The sequence below is a fragment of the Delphinapterus leucas genome, chromosome X, assembly GCF_059928025.1.
Source record: "Delphinapterus leucas isolate spDelLeu-1000000601 "Yukka" chromosome X, BTC_Dleu_Yukka2, whole genome shotgun sequence".
NCBI lineage: Eukaryota > Metazoa > Chordata > Mammalia > Artiodactyla > Monodontidae > Delphinapterus > Delphinapterus leucas.
Window position 1 is genome coordinate 161,945 of NC_143150.1, and position 20,463 is coordinate 182,407.

General features: G+C 36.5%; 1 protein-coding gene across 2 annotated transcripts in view; it reads right to left on the reverse strand.

Annotated features, from left to right (window-relative positions):
* The window catches only part of VAMP7 (vesicle associated membrane protein 7), a 65,454-nt gene that overhangs the window by 20,245 nt on the left and 24,746 nt on the right, over positions 1-20,463 (reverse strand). For both annotated transcript variants that reach the window (XM_089903924.1, XM_022566281.2), the window contains one exon: positions 12,970-13,060. In XM_089903924.1, the coding sequence (XP_089760050.1) occupies positions 12,970-13,060 (91 nt within the window). The remainder of the gene's footprint in view (positions 1-12,969; positions 13,061-20,463) is intronic.

The window sequence follows — 20,463 nt, forward strand, 5'->3', positions numbered from 1 at the left end:
TCACATATATATTTTTAAATTTTTACTTTACTTTTTTGTTGTTTTGTGGGTTTATTCTTGTTTTTGTTCTTTCCCTTTTACTTTTTTATTGTTTTTATGTCTCTATTTTGTTTTCTTCACTTTTTTTGCTGTTTGCTTTCTGTTTTAGTTTTATTTTTCATTTTTTTGTTTTTGTTAGTTTAGTCCTTATGGACTATTCTCATCTTTGAATTCCTTTGCTTGTGCTCTTGTTTTGTTTTTGTTTTATTTTTTCTGTGTGTGTGTTTGTTGCTGCTGCTGTCTCTTTGCTGTTGTTTTTTCTATTTGTCTTGGATTTTGTTTGTCTGTTTGTTTTCTTTTCTATTTTTCCTTTTTTCTCTGGCCGCTCTGTGAAGCTTGCGGGCTCTTGGCTCCCTGGCCAGGGGTCAGGCCTGGGCCTCTGGGCTGGGAGCGCCTACTCCAGGACACTGGACCGCCAGAGAATCCCTGGGCCCAGGGAATATTAATCGGTGCACGTGCTCCTGGAGGTATCCACATCAACACCAGGACTCAGCCCACACAACTGCCTGCTGGCTCCAGTGCTGGACACCTCACGCCAAACAACCAACAAGACAGGAACACAGCCCCACCCATCAGCAGACAGACTGCCTAAAGTTGTACTAAGCTCACAGAAACCCCAAAACACACCACCTGACGCGGCCCTGCCCTAAGAGGGAAAAGACTCAGTTCCACCCACCAGAGCACAGGCACCAGTCCCTTCCACCAGGAAGCCTACACAAGCCCCTGGACCAACTTCACTCACTAGGTGGCAGACAACAGAAGCAAGAGGAATTACGACCCTGCAGCCTGTGGAAAGGAGACCATAAACACAGCAGGTTAGACAAAATAAGAAGACAAAGAAATATGTTGCAGATGAAGAAGGTAAAAACCCACAAGACCAAATAAATGAAGAGGAGATTGGAAATCTACCTGAAAAATAATTCAGAGTAATGACAGTAAAGATGATCCAAGATCCTGAAAACAGAATGGAGGCAAGGATAGAGAAGATACAAGAAATGTTTAACAAGCACCTAGAAGAACTAAAGAACAAACAATCAGTGATGAACAACACAATAACTGAAATGAAAAATATACTAGAAGGAATTAACAGCAGAATAACTGAGGCAGAAGAACGGAAAAGTGAGCTGGAAGACAGAATGGTGGAAATAACTGCTATGGAGAAGAATAAAGAAAAAAGAATGAAAAGAAATGAAGACACCCTAAGAGACCTCTGGAACAACATTAAACACACCAACATTTGAATTACAGGGGTCAAAGAAAAAGAGAAAGGGAAAGGTACTGAGAAAATATGTGAAGAGATTGTAGGTGAAAGCTTCCCTAACGTGGGAAAGGAAATAGTCAATCAAGTCTAGGAAGTGCAGAGAGTCCCATACAGGATAAACCCAAGGAGAAAAAACACTGAGACACATATTAATCAAACTAACAAAAATTAAATACAAAGAAAAACTATTAAATGCAGCAAGGGAAAATCAACAAATAACCAACAAGGGAATCCCCATAAGGTTATCAGCTTATTTTTCAGCAGAAGCTCTGCAGGCCAGAAGGGAGTGGCAGGACATATCTCAAGTGATGAAAGGGAAAAACCTACAACCAAGATTACTCTACTCAACGAGGATCACATTCAGATTCGATAGAGAAATCAAAAGCTTTACAGACAAGGAAAAAGCTAAGAGAATTCAGCACCACCAAACCAGCTTTTCAGCAAATGCTAAAGAAACTTCTCTAGGCAAGAAGCACAAGAGAAGGAAAAGACCCACAAGAACAAACCCAAAACAATTAAGAAGATGGTAATAGGAACATACATATCTATAATTACCTTAAGTGCAAATGGATTAAATCCTCCAACCAAAAGACACAGACTAGATGAATGCATTCAGAAACAAGACTCCTATATATGCTGTCTACAAGAGACTGACTTCAGACATAGAAACACATACACACAGAAAGTGAGGAGATGGAAAAAGATATTCCATACAAATGGGAATCAAAAGAAAGCTGGAGTAGCAATACTCGTATCAGAAAAGATAGACTTTAAAATAAAGACTATTATAAGAGATAATGAAGGACACTACATAATGATCAAGGGATCAATCCAGGAAAATATAACAATTGTAAATATTTATACACCCAACACAGGCCCATCTCAGTACATAAGGCAAATGTTAACAGCCAAAAAAGGGGAAACTGACAGTAACACAATAATAGTGGAGGACTTTAACACCTCACTTACACCAATGGACAGATCATCCAGACAGAAAATAAATAAGGAAACACAAGCTTTAAATGATACAACAGACCACATAGACTTAATTGATATTTATAGGACGTTCTACCCAAAAGTGGCAGAATACACTTTCTTCTCAAGTGCTCACGGAACATTTTCTCCAGGATAGATCACATCTTGGGTCACAATCAAGCCTCAGTAAATTTAAGAAAATTGAAATCATATCAAGCATGTTCTCTGACCACAATACTATGAGATTGGAAATCAATTACAGGGGGAAAAAACTGTAAAAAGTACAAACACATGCAGGCTAAACAATATGTTACTAAATAACCAAGAGATCACTGAAGAAATCAAAGAGGAAATCAAAAAATACCTAGAGACAAATGACAATGAAAACACAGTGACCCAAAACTTATGAGATGCAGCAAAAGCAGTTCTAAGAAGGAAGTTTACAGCAATACAACCCTACCTCAAGAAACAAGAAAAATCTCAAATAAACAAGCTAACCTTACACCTAAAGCAACTAGAGAAAAAACAAACAAAACCCAAAGTTAGTAGAAGGAAAGAAATCATAAAAATCAGAGCAGAAATAAATGACATAGAAATGAAGAAAACAATAGCAAAGATCAATGAAACTAAAAGCTGCTCTTTGAGTAGATAAACAAAATTGATAAACCTTTAGCCAGACTCATCAAGTAAAAAAGGGAGAGGATCCAAATCAATAAAATTAGAAATGAAAACTGAGAAGACACAATTGACACCACAGAAATACAGAAGATCATAAGAGACTACTACAAGCAACTCTATGCCAATAAAATGGATAACCTGGAAAATGGACAAATTCTTAGAAAAGTACAACCATCCAAGACTGAACCAGGAAAAAATAGAAAATATGACCAGACAAATCACAAATAATGAAATTGAAGCTGTGATTAAAAATCGTTCAACAAAAAGAAGTCCAGGACCAGATGGCTTGACAGGTGAATTCTATCAAACATTTAGAGAAGAGCTAACACCTATACTTCTCAAACTCTTCCAAAAAACTGCAGAGGCTGGAACACTCCCAAATTCACTCTGCGAGGCCACCATCACCCTGACACCAAAACCAGACAAAGATACAAAAAAGAAACTTACAGGCCAATATCACTGATGAACACAGACTCAAAAATCCTGAACAAAATACTAGCAAACAGAATCCAACAACACATTAAAAGGATCATACGCCATGACCAACAGGGATTTATACCAGGGATGCAAGGATTCTTCAACATATGAAAATCAATGTGATACACCATATTAACTAATTGAAGAATAAAAACCATATGAGCATCTCAATAGATGCAGAAAAAGCTTTTGACAAAATTTAACGCCCATTTACAATAAAAACTGTCCAGAAAGTGGGCATAGGGAGAACCTACCTCAATATAACAAAGGCCATATACGACAAACCCACAGCAAACATCATTCTCGATGGTGAAAAACTGAAAGCATTTCCTCTAAGATCAGGAACAAGACTAGGATGTCCACTCTCGCCACTATTATTCAGCATAGTTTTGGAAGTCCTAGCCATGGCAATCAGAGAAGAAAAAGAAATACAAGGAATCCAAATCAGAAAAGAAGAAGTAAAACTGTCACTGTTTGCAGATGTACATAGAAAATCCTAAAGATGCCACCAGAAAACCACTAGAGCTAATCTATGAATTTGGTAAAGTAGCAGGATACAAAATTTATACGCAGAAATCTCTTGCATTCCTATACACTAACAACAAAAGATCAGAAGGAGAAATCAAGGAAACACTCCCATTTACCACTGCAACAAAAAGAATAAAATACCTAGGATAAACCTACCCAAGGAGGCAAAAGACCTGTATGCAGAAAACTATAAGATACTGATGAAAGAAATCAAAGACGACAAAAACAGATGGAGAGATATACTGTGTTCTTAGATTGGAAGAATCAATATTTTGAAAATGACTATACTATGCAAAGCAATCCCTATCAAATTACCAATGGCCTCTTTCACAGAACTAGAACAAAAAAGTTCACCATTTGTATGGAAACACAAAATACCCCAAATAACCAAAGCAATCTTGAGAAAGAAAAACGGAGCTGGAGGAATCAGGCTCCCGGACTTCAGACTATACTACAAAGCTACCGTAATCAAGACAGTATGGCAATGGCACAAAAATAGAAATATAGATCAATGGAACAGGATAGAAAGCCCAGAGATAAACTGACATACCTATGGTCACCTAATCTATGGCAAAGAGGCAAAAATATACAATGGAGAAAAGACAGCCTCTTCAATAAGTGGTGCTGGGAAAACTGGATAGCTACATGTAAAAGAATGAAATTAGAACACTCCCTAACACCATACACAAAAATAAATTCAAAATGGATTTAAGATCTAAATGTAAGGCCAGACACTAGAAAATTCCTAGAGGAAAACACAGGCAGAACACTCTTTGACATGAATCACAGCAAGATCCTTTTTGATCCACCTCCTAGAGTAATGAGAATAAAAACAAAAATAAACAAATGGGACCTAATGAAACTTCAAAGCTTTTGCACAGCAAAGGAAACCATAAACAAGACGAAAAGCCAGCCCTCAGAATGGGAGAAATATTTGCAAACAAAGCAACTGACAAAGGATTAATCTCCAAAATATACAAGCTGCTCATGGAGCTCAATATCAAAAAAACAAACAACCCAATCAAAAAATGGGTGGATGACCTAAATAGATATTTCTCCAAAGAAGACATACAGATGGCCAAGAGGCACATGAAAGGATGATCAACATCACTAATCATTAGAGAAATGCAAATCAAAACTACAATGAGGTATCACCTCACACCAGTTAGAATGGCCATCGTCAAAAAATCTACAAACAATAAATGCTGGAGGGGGTGTGGAGAAAAGGGAACCCTCATGCACTGTTGGTGGGAATGTAAATTGATACAACCACTATGGAAAACAGTATGGAGGTTCCTTAGAAAACTAAAAATAGAACTACCATATGACCCAGCAATCCCACTACTGGGCATATACCCTGAGAAAACCATAATTCAAAAAGAGACATGCACCCCAGTGTTCATTGCAGCACTATTTACAATAGCCAGCACATGAAAACAACCGAAATGTCTACTGACAGATAAAGAAGATGTGGTACATATATACAATGGAATATTACTCAGCCATTAAAAGGAATGAAACTGGGTCATTTGCAGAGACGTGGATGGACCTAGAGAATGTCACACAGAGTGAGTAAGTCAGAAAGAGAAAAACAAATATCATATATTAACACACATATGTGGAATCTACAAAAATGGTATAGATGATCTTATTTGTAAAGCAGAAACAGACACAGACATCGAGAACAAATGTATGGATACCAAGGGGGAAAGTGGGGCGGGGGTGAGGAAATTGAAATTGATACATATACATTAGCGATACTATGTATAAAATAGACAACAAATGAGAACATACTGTATAGCACAGGGAACTCTACTTAATGCACTCTGGTGACCTAAATGGGAAGGAAATCCAAAAAGAGGCAATATATGTTTATGTATAACTGATTCATTTTGCTGTACAGTAGAAACTAATACAACATTGTAAAGCAACTATACTCCAATAAAAACTAATTAAAAAATAATTACAGCTACTATAATTTGTTAATGAATGCACAATATAAAAAGAGGTAAAGTGTGATGTCAAAAAGATAAAATAGGGATAGTAAATGGGTGGAGAGTTGTATGCAAAGTTAAGTTGCTATCAGCTTAAAACGGACTATTTTATCTATAAGAGCCTTTATGTAAGCCCAATGGAAACCACAAAACAAAAATCTATATTAGATTCACAAAAGACAAAGAAAGGGGAAATAGAGGACACAACCACAGAAAATCACCAATTTCAAAAGGTAAGCAGAAGTAGAGGGAAATAGGAACAATGAAACTATAAAACAGGCAGAAAGCAATGAATGAAATGTAATTAGTAAGTCCTTTCATAACAATAATTACTCAAACTGTAAATGGACTGAATTTACCAATCAAAAGGCACAGAGTGGTTGGACAGATTAAAAGACAAGACTCGGGCTTCCCTGGTGGCGCAGTGGTTGAGAGTCCGCCTGCCGATGCAGGGGACATGGGTTCGTGCCCTGGTCCAGGAAGATCCCACATGCCGCAGAGCGGCTGCGCCCGTGAGCCATGGCCGCTGAGCCTGCGCGTCCGGAGCCTGTGCTCCGCAATGGGAGAGGCCACAACAGTGAGAGGCCCACGTACTGCAAAAAAAACAAAACCAAACAAAACAAACAAACAAAAAAAACAAGACTCAACTATATGCTGCCTACAAAGAGACTCACTCCAGATTTAAGTCCACACACAGGCTCAAAGTGAAGGGATAGAAAAAGATATTCCATGCAAGTAGAAACCAAAAGAAAGTGGGTATAACTATACTTATATCACACAAAATAAGACTGTACACCAAAAATGGTAACAAGAGACACATTAGGTCATTATAAAATAATAAAGTGGTCAATTCATTAAGAAGATATAACAATCAATGATATGCTCACATGATATCAGAGCACCTAATTATCTTAGGCAAATACTAAAAGATATGAAGGGAGAAATAGACAATACAATAATATTAGGGGACTTCAATACCCCACTTTCAGCAATGGATAGATCATCCAGACAGAAAATCAAAAAAGAAACATTGGACTCAAAACACACATTAGACCAAGTGAACCTAACAGACATGTACAAAACAATTCATCCAACAGCAGCAGAATACACAGTCTTCTCAAGTGCACACAGAACATTCTCCAGGATAGATCATCTGATAGGACACAAAACAAGTCTTAACTAACTCAAGAAGATTGAAATCATACTATCTGTTTTGTCCACAATGGTATGAAACTAGATATCAACAATAAAAGGAAAGCTAGAAAATCTACAAATATGTGGAAATTAAATAACACACTCCTGAACAACCAATGGGTCAAAGAATAAATCAAAATGGAAATAAAAAATATCTTGAAACAAGTGAAAATGGAAAGACAACATACTAAAACCTATAGGATGCTGCAAAAGCAGTCTCAAAGGGAAATTTATAGTGATAAATGCATATATTAAGAAAACAGAAAGACCTCAAATAAACAACCTAACTTTACACTTCAAGGAACTAGAAAAAGAACAAAGCCCAAAGTTAGCAGAAGAAAGGAAATAACAAATATCATGGTGGAAATAACTGAAATAGAGACCAGAAAAACAATAGAAAATATCAGCAAAACTAAGAGCTGGTTTTCTGAAAAGATAAACAAAATTGACAAAGCTTTGGCTAGACTAAGAAAAAAAGAGGACCCAAATAAATAAAATCAGAGATGAAAGAGAAGATATCACAACTGATAGCTCGTATGATAGCTCAGAAATACAAAGGACCATAAGAGACTACTATGAAAAGTTATATGCCAACAAACTGGATAACCTAGAAGAAATGAATATATTCCTAGAAACATACAACCTACCAAGACTAAATCAGAAAGTAATAGAAACTCTGAAGATTCTAATAATGAACAAAGAGATTGAATCAGTAATCAAAAGCCTCCCAACAGAGAAAAGCCCAGTACCAAATGGCTTCACTGGTGAATTCTACCAAACGTTTAAAGGAAAGTTAATGCCAATTCATCTCAAGCTCTTTGAAAAAAACTGAAGAGGAGGAAACACTTCCAAACGCATTTTACAAGGCCAGCATTACCCTGATACCAAAGCCAGATAAGGACACTATGAGAAAACAAAACTAGACCAATATTCCTGATGAATATAGGTGCAAAAATTCTCAAAAAAATATTAGCAAATTGAATTCAACAACACATCAAAACAATCAACTAGGTGGGATTTATCCCTGGGATGCAAGGATAGTTTGATATACACAAATCAATACATGTGACATACCACATTAATAGAATGAAAGATAAATATTTATGATCATCTCAATAAATGGGGAAAAGACATTTGACAAAATTCAGCATAATTTCATGACAAAAACTCTCAACAAATTGAACATTGAAGGGGTTTACTTCAACATAATAAAGGCCATTATGTCACACCCATAGCTTAACATCATACTCAATGATGAAAGATTGAAAGCTTTTCCTCTAAGATCAGGAACAAGACAAGGGTGCCCACTCTCATCACTATTATTCATAAAATACTAGAAATCCTAGCTAGAGCAATCAGACAAGACAAAGAAATAAAAGGCATCCAAATTGGAAAGGAAGAAGTAAAATTGCCATTATTTAAGATGATATGATATTATACATAGAAAATCTTAAAAGATTCAAGCAAAAAAACTGTTAAACTAATCAATAATTCAATCAAGTTGCAGGATATAAAATCAACATACAGAAATCAGTTGTTTCTATATAATAACAAAATATAACAAAAGTAATAAAACTATCCCAATCAGAATACCATAAAAAATAATAAAATATTTAGGAATAAACTTAACCAAGGAAGTGAAGATCTGTGTGATAAAAGCTACAAGACTTTGATGAAAGAAATTACAAACAAATGGAAATACATCCCATGTTCATGGATCAGAAAAATTAATATTGTTAAAATATTCATAGTACCCAAAGTCATCTACAGATTCAATGCAATCTCTATCAAAATTCCAATGGCATTTTTGACGGAAATAGAAAAACCAATCCTAAAATATATATGAAACCACAAAAGATCCCAAATAGCCATAGTAATCCTGAGAAAGAAGAACAAGGCCAGAGGCATTACACTTCCTGATTTCAAACTATACTATAAAGCTATAGTAATTAAAACAGTATTGCTGGCAAAAATAGATACATGGACCATTGGAACAAAACAGAGAGACCAGAAATAAACCCCCACATATAGAGTCAACTAAGATTTGACAAGGGAGTCAAGAACACTCAATGGGGAAAGGATGGTCTCTTCAGCAAATGGTGTTGGGAAAACCACATGGATAGCCACATGCAGAAAATTGAAATTGGACCCCTATATACATCACTCAAAAAATTAACTTGAAATGGATTAAAGACTTAAATGTAAGACCTGAAACCAATAAAACACCTAGAAGAAAATATAGGGAAGAAAGTTCTTGACATTGGTCTTTGCAATGATACTTAGCATACCAAAAGCACAAGCAATAAAAGCAAAATCAACAAGTTGGACTACATCAAACTACAGAGATTCTGGACATGAAAAGAAACAATCAACAAAATGAAAAGGCAACTTATAGAAAGGGAGAAAATATTTACAAACCATATATTGGATAAGGGGTTATCATCCAAAATATATAAAGAATTAATACAACTCAGTAACAAAAAAACAAACAATTGGATTAAAAAATGGGCAGAGGAACTGAATAGAATTTTTCCAAAGAAGATATACAAATGGCCAACAGGTGCATTAAAAGATGCTCAACATCACAAGTCATCAGGAACATGCAAATAAAAACCACAATGAAATATCAACCTCATACCAGTTAGAATGGCTATCATCAAGAAGAAAGAGATAAGTGTTGGTGAGCATATGGAGAAAAGGGAACCCTTATGCACTGCTGGTGGGAATGTAAATTGGTTCAATCACTATGAAAAACAGTATGGAGTTTCCTTAAAAAAATTAAAAATACAACTACCATATATATCTAGCAATTCCATTTCTGAGTTTCTATCTGAAGGAAATGAAAGCAGGATATTGAAAGGATATCTGTACTCCCATGTTTATTGCAGCATTATTTCACAACAGCCAAGATATGGAAACAAGCTAAGTGTCTGTCAATGGATGCATGGATAAAGAAGATGTAGTGTACATATATAATGGAATATTATTGAGCCATGAGAAAAATGAAAATCCTGCCATTTGAAACAACAGGGATGGATCTTGAGGGCACCATGCTTAGTGAGATAAGCTAGTCAAAGAAAGACAAATATTGTATGATATTACTCATATGTGGAATCTAAAAATGTGACCCTTATAGAACCAGAGTAGAATGGTGGTTACCAGGGGCTGGGGGGTACAGGAATTGGGGAGATGTTGTAAAAGGATACAGACTTGCAACTAGAAGATTAGTAAGTTCTGAACATCTAGTGTACAGCACACTAATTGTAGTCAACAATACTGTATTATATACTTCAAAATTGCTAAGGCCACATTTTATATAACTCCATTTATATGAAATGTCTAGAACAAGCAAATCTATACAGACAGAAAGGAGATTAATTGTTGCTTAGGTCTGCAGGTTGAGGGGAAAAGAGGAGTGACTGTAAATGGGTAAAGAATTTCTTTGGGGGGTAGTGAAAATGTTCTAAAATTGATTGTGGTGATAGTCACACAACTCTGTGGACATAGTAAAAACCATTGGATTGTGTACTTTAAATGGGTAAACTGTATGGTATGTGAATTATATGTCAATAAAGCTGTTAAAAAATCAAAGGGAGATGATTAAAAAGGTTTTTGCTACATTTTTAATTTGCTATTTCTGTAATTCTAAACATAAATGTCATTTAAGAGGAGTTGATTAAAAAGGTTCATTTTCTGGAAACATTATGCATCTGCAATAAATACTATTGTAGCAGTTGGCTGCTTCCACTTTTAGGCCAAATAAATATATTTGGTGACCAAAAAAAGAGAAAAATATTAGTAGTTTTTCAATAGGTATATTGAAAGATATATTTAAGAGTTCTCTAGTCTGCATCTAGACCTATATTTAAAACTAAAATCAATGAAAGGAAATCACTTCAAATAACCCAGAGACATACATATTAAGATAGGGCTTCCCTGGTGGTGCAGTGCTTGAGAGTCCACCTGCCGATGCAGGGGACATGGGTTCGTGCCCCGGTCCGGGAAGATCCCACTTGCCACAGAGCAGCTAGGCCCGTGAGCCATGGCCACTGAGCCTGTGCGTCCGGAGCCTGTGCTCCACAACGGGAGAGACCACAACAGTGAGAGGCCCGCGTACCACACACACAAAAAAAAAGAAATATAAAAATGTTTCTGCCTTTTGATTATTAATCCCATTCCTGGGAACTAATCTCAACAAAATAAGAATAATATAATAGGCACAGAAACATTTATAACAGTACTGTTACTATAACACAAACTCTAAATCAGTGCTACCTAAGAGTGTTTGCTACTGCTCAACTAAGTTTCCAAGTATACTGTTCAGTCAAATTGACATTTTCATAGCAAGATGTTCTCAATGAAGGAAGCACAGCATTGACTTCTATTCTGGAGCAAGCTCCCTGCTGGTTGTAAAACAGCACTCTGAGTAATAATGCTCTAAAGACCCAAAGTGTCCAACATAAGGACATAATTGGTAACCTGTGATATAACTCAAAGAAATACTGTATGAGCATAAAGTAGACTAACAGCTAACAATCATTCAGCTCTTACTATGTGCCAGGGACTGTACACAGTGTTTTACATACATTACCTCTTTTATCCTGGTAACCTCAGGCTCTATTGCCTCCTTTTTGCAGATTAAGGAGTAAAGGTCAGAGAGGTTAGAGGACTGATCAAGGCTTAACAGCAGGTAGGAAGTGAAATCAGGACTCAAACTCAGGCATGTATGACTCCAAATCTTGATTACTCTATTATACTGCCTCCACAAAACTGAATATAAACTATGATTAACTATGTATACATGTAAGTAAAAATTTAAAGGAAAGAAAATGTAAATAAAACTTTAGGATGGTGAGACAAAGTAAATTTTTTAAAATGTCTTTTCATAACTTTTAAGAGTTCTAATAATAAATGTAAAATTCAAATAGTAAATTCAAAATTATAACTAAATGGACATTTATGAAATGACGTCTCAGTTAAATATCTTGTAAAGCATTTATATACTAATTTTTGTTCAATTTTATATTAAGAATTTATTCTCTGCAAGACATTCCTCTTAGAAGATATATTTAAGAGTGGTTCTATAACTTGAGTGTGCACTGGAATCCTCTGGAGGGCTTGTGAAAACACAGATTTCCCACTCCAAGAGTTTCTGATTCAGTAGGCTTGGGGTGGGGCCTGAAAATTTGCATTTGTAACAGGTTCCCAGGGGATGCTGATGCTGCTGGCCCAGGGACTATATTGTGAGAACTGGTGCTATTAAAAAATTAACATCATCCTAAATCTAAATACCACTGTTATAATCAATTAAAAAACAAACAGTGCATTTCTCTGGATTACTTTAATGTGGTAAATAGGTTCTTGACAAAACACAGGCCAATGGAATTCATGCCATAGTTCATTCTCTTGAAGAATACAACAGTTTTTTGGTCCAATTCTTTCTCAGTCAAGAGCTACAAACTTTCTAAGGAGGGCAAATAGTTATACTTTAAGTGTCTATACTGATGATATCAACTAACTGGGTATTTCCAGCCAAAACTGACTAAATTATTCTAAGTTGCTGAACTGTTTAAGGGTCTTGGAAATTAGTCTTGCTAAGCAAGCTAACAAATTTAGAATGAATAGTCATAAGTGCTAAAAAGAAACCATCATACGGTAGGCAGTATCATACGTTAAGTAATATCCATATCTCAGCTGACAATTAGCTTCCAATATTAAGAATAAGGAAGTGCTATTTCAGCCTCTCTAGAATGATTTGACCCCAATCAAGTAATCTATTATCATTTTTGCCCTCATGCATGCGGAGTATGCCATGAAACATACCTATGTTTCTGACCATGATTCCTTTAAGTTCATCCACTTGGGCCTGAGTCTCCATCACTTTATCTAGGCCCTTATTCTCGGAGTGATGCTTCTATAAAAGAATATGATTTAACTCATGATACCCAGACATTATTTACAATACAAAAACAAAAAGAAGAGGAATGACACTGAAGAATGCTATAAAACTGTCTTTATCTTTGGCACAAAAGATAGATGTCACTTCATTCAAAAATTGTTACCAAAAATATAGGCAAGCATAAAACTTGCTACCATATGAAATATAATTGTTATAGTATAAAAAGATCACCTTATTTTAAATGAAATAAAGCTAAACGTATTACATCAAATATACATCTGAGACTCCTGGGGCAGAAGTAGGGTGTTATATAATCTGTGCTCAGACAAGGAAGAAAGGAGAAAAGACTGTAGTGGGGGCAGGGGGAACAGGACAGGGAAAGGGTACTCTTAAATTTTTCCCCATTTCTTGGGTATGATGAGGTAGGGACTGGCCCAGCTTCTGAGCATCTGTTCTTGTTATCTGTTGGGATCAGAGTATGCATCCTATTTTCATTGGCTTCTTACAGGATCTAGAAATGTAAGACACTGAAGATAGTATATATATTTTGAAATTATTATCTATAGCAAACAATTGTGGACTGCTTAATACACAATATTCCAGTCACTTCACTGTGTTAAGTGCTTCAAATAAGGGATATTATTTAATCCATGCAAAAACTCTATGACGAAGATGCCATTTTTATTATCTCCATTTATAGTCAAGGATCCTGGCACAGATTTGTTTAGAGGTTCACACACACATCTGGAGCTAAAGACAAACCAGCCAAATTGAAAGTTTTGCTGCCAGCTAACCCTATTTACCTTTTTCCCCCCTTGTGATGAGAACTCTTAGGATTTACTCTCTTAACAATTTTCATACATAACATAAAGCATTATTAATTATATTTATCATGTTGTCCACTATATCCCCAGTATTTATTTATCTCATAACTGGAAGTCTGTACTTTTTGACTGCCTTCATCCAATTCCCCTCCTCACAACTCCGCCTCTCTGATCTATCTTTCTATGAGTTTGTTTTTAAAGTATGATTGACCTATAACACTATGTTATTTCCTGTTACACAACATAGTGATTTGATATTTCTACACATTTCAAAATGATCACAACAATAAGTTTAGCTATGATATGTCAAAATTCAAAGATATTACATAGTTATGACTATATTCCCAACACAGCACATTTCATACCTGTGACCCATTTATACTGCAGCTGGAAGTCTGTAACTCTTAATCTCCTTCACCTATTCTTTCCTACCCCCAACATTCTCCCCTCAGGCAACCTATTTGTTCTCTGTATCTATAACTCTGTTAACGTTTGGTTAAGTTTGTTCATTTGTTTTGTTTTTTAGATTCCACATATAAGTGAAATCATAGTGTTTGTCTTTCTCTGACTTATTTCACTTAGCATTATAGCCTCTAGATCCATCCATGTTGTTGCAAATGACAAGATTTCGTTCTTTTATATGGCTGAGTAACATTCCTGTGTGTGTCTGTCTGTGTGTCTGTGTGTGTGTGTATGCCACATCTTCTTTATCCATTTATCTCTTGATGGGCATTTAGGTTGCTTCTATATCTTGGCTGTTGTAAATAATGCTGCGATGAACATGGGGGTGTATGTACCTTTTCTAATTACTGTTTTTGTTTTCTTTGGATAAATACCCAGGAGTGGAATTGCTGGATAATACAATAGTTCTATTTTTAACGTTTGGAGTAATCTCCATATTGTTTTCCATAGTGGCTGCACCAATTTACAATCCCATCAACAGTGCAGGAGGGTTCCCTTTTCTCCACATCCTCACCAACACTTGTTATTTGTTGCCTTTTTTGAAAATAGCCATTCTGACACGTGTGAGGTAATATCTCATTGTGGTTTTGATTTGCATTTCCCTGACAATTAGTGATGTTGAGCATCTTTTCATGTGCCTGTTGGCCATCTGTATGTCTTCTTTGGAAAGACAGCTATCCAGCTCCTCTGCCCACTTTATAGTTGGTTTGTTTTTTATATGTTGAAGTTCTATCAGTTCTTTGCACATTGTAGATATTAAGCCCTTATCGGATATACTGTTTGCAAATATCTTCTCCCATTCAGTAGGCAGCCTTTTCATTTTGTTGGTAGTTTCCTTCACTGTGCAAAAGCTTTTCAATTTGATAAAGTCCCATTTGTTTATTTTTGGTTTTGTTTCCCTTGCCTGAGACATATCCAAAAAAATATTATTAGTACCAATGTCAAAGAGCATACTGCCTATGCTTTCTTCTAGAAGTTTCACGGTTTCAGGTTTTATATTTAAGTCTTTAATCCATTTTGAATTTATTTTTGTGCATGGTGTAAGAAAGTAGTCCAGTTTGATTCTTTTGCTGTAGCTGTCCAGATTTCCCACACCATTTGGTGAAGAGGGAAAAAGACAGCTTTTTCCCCACTATATTCTTACCTCCTTTATCGTAGATTAATTGACCATATAAGCATGGGTTCATTTCTGGCCTCTCTGTTCTGTTCCATGGATCTATGTGTGTTTTTGTGACTGTACCATGCTGTTTTGACTATTGTAGCTTTGTAGTATAGTTTGAAATCTGGGCGTGTAATACCTCAAGCTTTGTTCTTCTTTCTCAAGATTGTTTTGGCTATTCTGCAACTTTTGCATCACCATACAAACTTTAGAATTGTTATAGTTCTGTAAAAAATGTCATTGGTATTTTGATAGGTATTGCACTGAATCTGTAGATTGCCTTGGGTAGTATGGTCATTTTCAACAATATAAATTCTTCAAATCCATGAGCACAGTATATCTTTTCATCCGTGTCTTCTTCAATATCTTTCATCAGGGTCTTATAGTTTTCAGAGTACAGGTCTTTTACCTCCCTAGTTAGATGTATTCCTAAGCATTTTATTCTTTTTGATGTGATGGTAAGGGGGATTGTTTTTTAATTTCTCTTTCTGATAGTTTGTTGTTAGTGTATAGAAATGCAACAGATTTCTATATATTAATTTTGTATCCTGCAATTTTACTGAATTTACTATTTCTAACAGTTTTTTTTGGCAGTATCTTTAGGATTTGCTATATATAGTATCACATCATCTACAAAGAGTGACAGTTTTACTTTCGAATTTGGATTCCTTTTCTTTCTTTTTCATGTCTGATTACTGTGGTTAGGACTTCCAATACTATGTTGAATAAAAGTGGCAAGAGTGGGCACCCTTGTCTTGTTGCTGATCTTAGAGGGTTTTAGCTTTTCACCACTGAGTATGATGTTAACTGTGGGCTTGTCATATACAGCCTTTATTATTTGGGGGTATGTTCCCCCTTTGTTCAGAGGTTTTATCATAAATGGATGTTGAATTCTGTCAAGCTTTTTCTGCATCTATTTAGATGATCATATGGTTTTTATTCTTCAATTTGTTACTGTGGTATATCACATTGATTTCCAGATACTGAACCATCCTTGCATCTCTGGAATAAATCCCACCTGATCATGGTGTATGATCCTTTTCATGTATTGTTGAATTCAGTTTGTTAATATTTTGTTGAGGATTTCTGAATCTATGTTCATTAGTGATACTGGCCTGTAATTTTATTTGTGATATCTTTGTCTGGTTTTGGTGTCAGGGTGATGCTGACCTGTAGAATGAGTTTGGAAGTGTTCCTTGCTCTGCAATTTTTTGGAATAGTTTATGAAGGACAGGTGTTAACTCTTCTTTAAATGTTTGGTAGAATTCACCTGTGAAGCCATCTGGTCATAGACTTTTGTTTGTTGGAAGTTTTAAAATTACTGACTCAATTTCATTATTGGTAGTTGTTCTGTTCATGTTTTCTATTTCTTCCTGGTTCAGTCTTGTGAGATTGTACATTTCTAGGAATTTGTCCATTTCTCCTAGGTTGTCCATTTTATTGGCATATAATTGTTCATAGCAGTCTATTATGATCCTTTGTATGTCAGTGGTATCTGTTGTAACTTCTCCTTTTTCATTTCTGATTTTATTGATTTGAGACCTCTCTTTTCTTTCTTGATGAGTCTGGCTAAAGGTTTATCAGTTTTGTTTATCTTATCAAAGAACTAGCTCTTAGTTTCATTGATCCTTTCTATTGTTTTCTTAGTCTCAGTTTCATTTATTTCTGCTCTGATCTTTATGATTTCTTTCCTTCTACTAACTTTGGGTTTTGCTTGTTCTTCTTCTGGCTCCTTTAGGTGTAATGTTAGGTTGAGATTTTTCTCGTTTCCTGAGGTAAGCTTGCATTGCTATAAATGTCCCTCTTAGAACTGCTTTTGCTGGATCCTACAGATATTGAATCATTGTGTTTTCATTTTCATTTGTCTCCAGGTACTTTTTTAATTTCCTCTTTGATTTCTTCAGTGATCCATTGGTTGTTTAGTAGCATACTGTTTAGCCTCCATGTGTTTGTGTCTTTTGCAGTTTTTTTTCTTATAGTTGATTTCTAGCCTCATAGCATTGTGGTCAGAAAAAATGCTTGATATGATTTCAATTTTCTTAAATTTGCTGAGGCTTGTTTTGTGGCCTAGCATGTGATCTGTCTTGGAGGCTGTGCCATGTGCACTTGAAAAGAATGTGTATTCTGCTGATTTTGGATGGAATGTTGTATATATGTCAATTAAGCCCATTTAGGTCTAATGTGTTGTTTAAGGCCAGTGTTTCCTCATTGATTTTCTATCTGGATGACCTGTCCATTGAGGTAAGTGTGGTGTTAAAGTCTCCTACTGGGCTTCCCAGGTGGCACAGTGGTTAAGAATCCGCCTGCCAATGCGGGGGACATGAGTTCGAGCCCTGGTCCGGGAAGATCCCACGTGCTGGGGAGCAACTAAGCCCGTGTGCTACAACTGAGCCTGTGCTCTAGAGCCCGAGAGCCATAACTACTAAAGCCCTCAAGCCTAGAGCCCGTACTCCACAACAAGAGAAGCCACTGCAATGAGAAGCCCGCGCAACCCAACGAAGACCCAATGCAGCCAAAAGTAAAAAAATAAATTAATTTTTTTTAAAGTCTCCTACTATTATTGTGTTGCTGTCAATTTCTCACTTTATGTCTATTAATATTTGCTTTGTGTATTTAGGTGCTCCTATGTTGGGTGCATATATATTTACAATTGTTATATCTTCTTGGATTGATTCCTTTATCATTAAGTAGTCCTTCTCTGTCTCTTGTTACAGACTTTGTTTTAAAGTCTATTTTCTCTGATATAAATATTGCTATCCCAGCTTCCCTTTCATTTCCATTTGCATGGTATACCTTTTTCTATCCCTTCACTTTCTGTTTTCGTCTTCAGATATGAACTGAGTCTCCTGTAGGCAGTATATATATGGGTCTTGTTTTTGTATCCATTCAGCCACTCTATGTCTTTTGATTGGAGCATTTAATCCATTTACATTTAATTATTGACAGGTATGTACTTATTGTCATTTTGTTAACTGCTTTTCAGTTGTTTTTATACTTCTTTTTTGTTCTTCTTTTGCTCTCTTCCCTTGTGATTTGATGAGTATCTTAGTGTTATGTTCAGATTCCTTTCCCTTTTTTGTGTGTGTATCTAGTATAGATTTTTGGTTTGTGGTTACCATAACGTTTATATGTAACAATCTATACATACATAGGTGATTATTATAAGTTGCTCATATCTTAAGTTCAAATGCATTTTAACAACCCTGCATTTTTATGCCCCCTCCCACCACATTGACATATTTTACATCTTTTTTGTTTTGTGTATCCTTTATTGTGGTTATAGGTGATTTTACTCCTTTTTCTTGTAATCTTCCTCCTAGCTTTATATGTGGTTGGTTTACTACCTTTACTGTATATTTGCCTTTACCAATGAGATTTTTCCTTTCATAATTTTCATATTTCTTCTTGCGGCCTTTTCTTTTTTGCTTGGAGAAGCCCCTTTAACATTTCCTGTAAAGCTGGTTTGATGGTGCTGAACTCTTAGCTTTTGCTTATCTGTAAAACTTTTGATTTCTCCACCAAAACTGAATGAAAGCCTTGCTGAGCATTCTTGGTTGTAGGTTTTTCCCTTTTATCACTTTAAATATATTGTGCCACTTCATTCTGGCCTGCAGGGTTTCTGCAGCAAAGTCAGTTGATAGCCTTATGGGAATTCCCTTGTATGTGACACTTTGCTTTTCCCTAGCTGCTTTTAATATTCTTTCTTTAATTTTTGCCATTTTAATTACAATGTCTTGGTGTGGTCCTCTTTGGATTGATCCTGTTTGGGACTCTCTGTGCTTCCTGGACCTAGATATCTGTTTCTTTCCCCAGGTTAAGGAAGTTTTCAGCTATTATGTTTTCAAATATGTTCTCTGCCCCTTTTTCTCTCTCTTCTCCTTCTGGGACCCCTATTATGCAAATGTTAGTACATTTGATGTTGTTTTAGAGGTTTCTTAAACAGTCCTCATTTCTTTTTATTCTTTTTTCTGTTCCACCTCAGTGATTTCAACTACTCTGTCTTCCTGCTCACTGATCCGTTCCTCTGTATCATCTAATCCACTGTTGATTCCTTCTAGTGTATTTACTTCAGTTATTGTATTCATCTTTGTTTGGTCATTGTTTATACTTTCTCTTTGTTAAAAAATTCTAACTTCTCACTCTGTTAATCCAATCATCTCCTGGGTTCTTTGATCATCTTTACAATCACTACCTTGAACTCTTTATTCGGTAGATTGCTTATCTCCACTTCACTTAGCTCTTCTTCTGGGATTTTATCTTGTTTCTTCGTTTGGAACACGTTCCTCTGTGCCTTCATTTTTCCTAATTTCCTTTTTTTATTTCTATGTATTTTGTAAGTTGATTACATTTTCCGACCTTGAAGAAGTTGGCCTTTTCTAGGAGACGTCCTTCGAGTCCCAGCAGTGCACTTCCCTCTGGTCACCAGAGCTGTATGCTATAAGGATACCTCCTACATGGGCTGTGTGGGTCCTTCTGTTGTGGCTGGCTGACTACTGTGGATAATCTGGTAGGCATGGCTGGTCCCCAGTCTGGCTGGTTACCAGATCCTGCCTTGTGTGGAGGCTGTCAGCCTCTGGTGGGCAGGGCCAGGTCACAAGGCAGCTGGCTGTAGAGGTCCAGGGGATCCTGGGGTCTCTGGTTGCAGGGCCCTGGGGATCCCAGAGCTGGTGTTGGCCTGCTGATGGGCAGAGCTAGTTTCTGAGATGGCTGGCTGTGGAGTGTGGGGTGTCCCGAAGTTGGTGTTGGTCTGCTGGTAGGCAGGGCCAGTGCCCAGCGGGTCCTAGGGCTAGTGCAGGCACACTGCTATTCAGGGTCAGGTCCTGGGCCCTTTGTTGGGCAGAGCCAGGACCTGGAGTAGCTGTAGGCTCAAGGGTTCTTAAGGCAACCAGCCTGCTGGTGGGTGAAGGTGTGTCCCTGCCTGGCTAGTTGCTTGGCTTGAGGTGTCCCAGTACTGATGCAGATACGCTGATGGG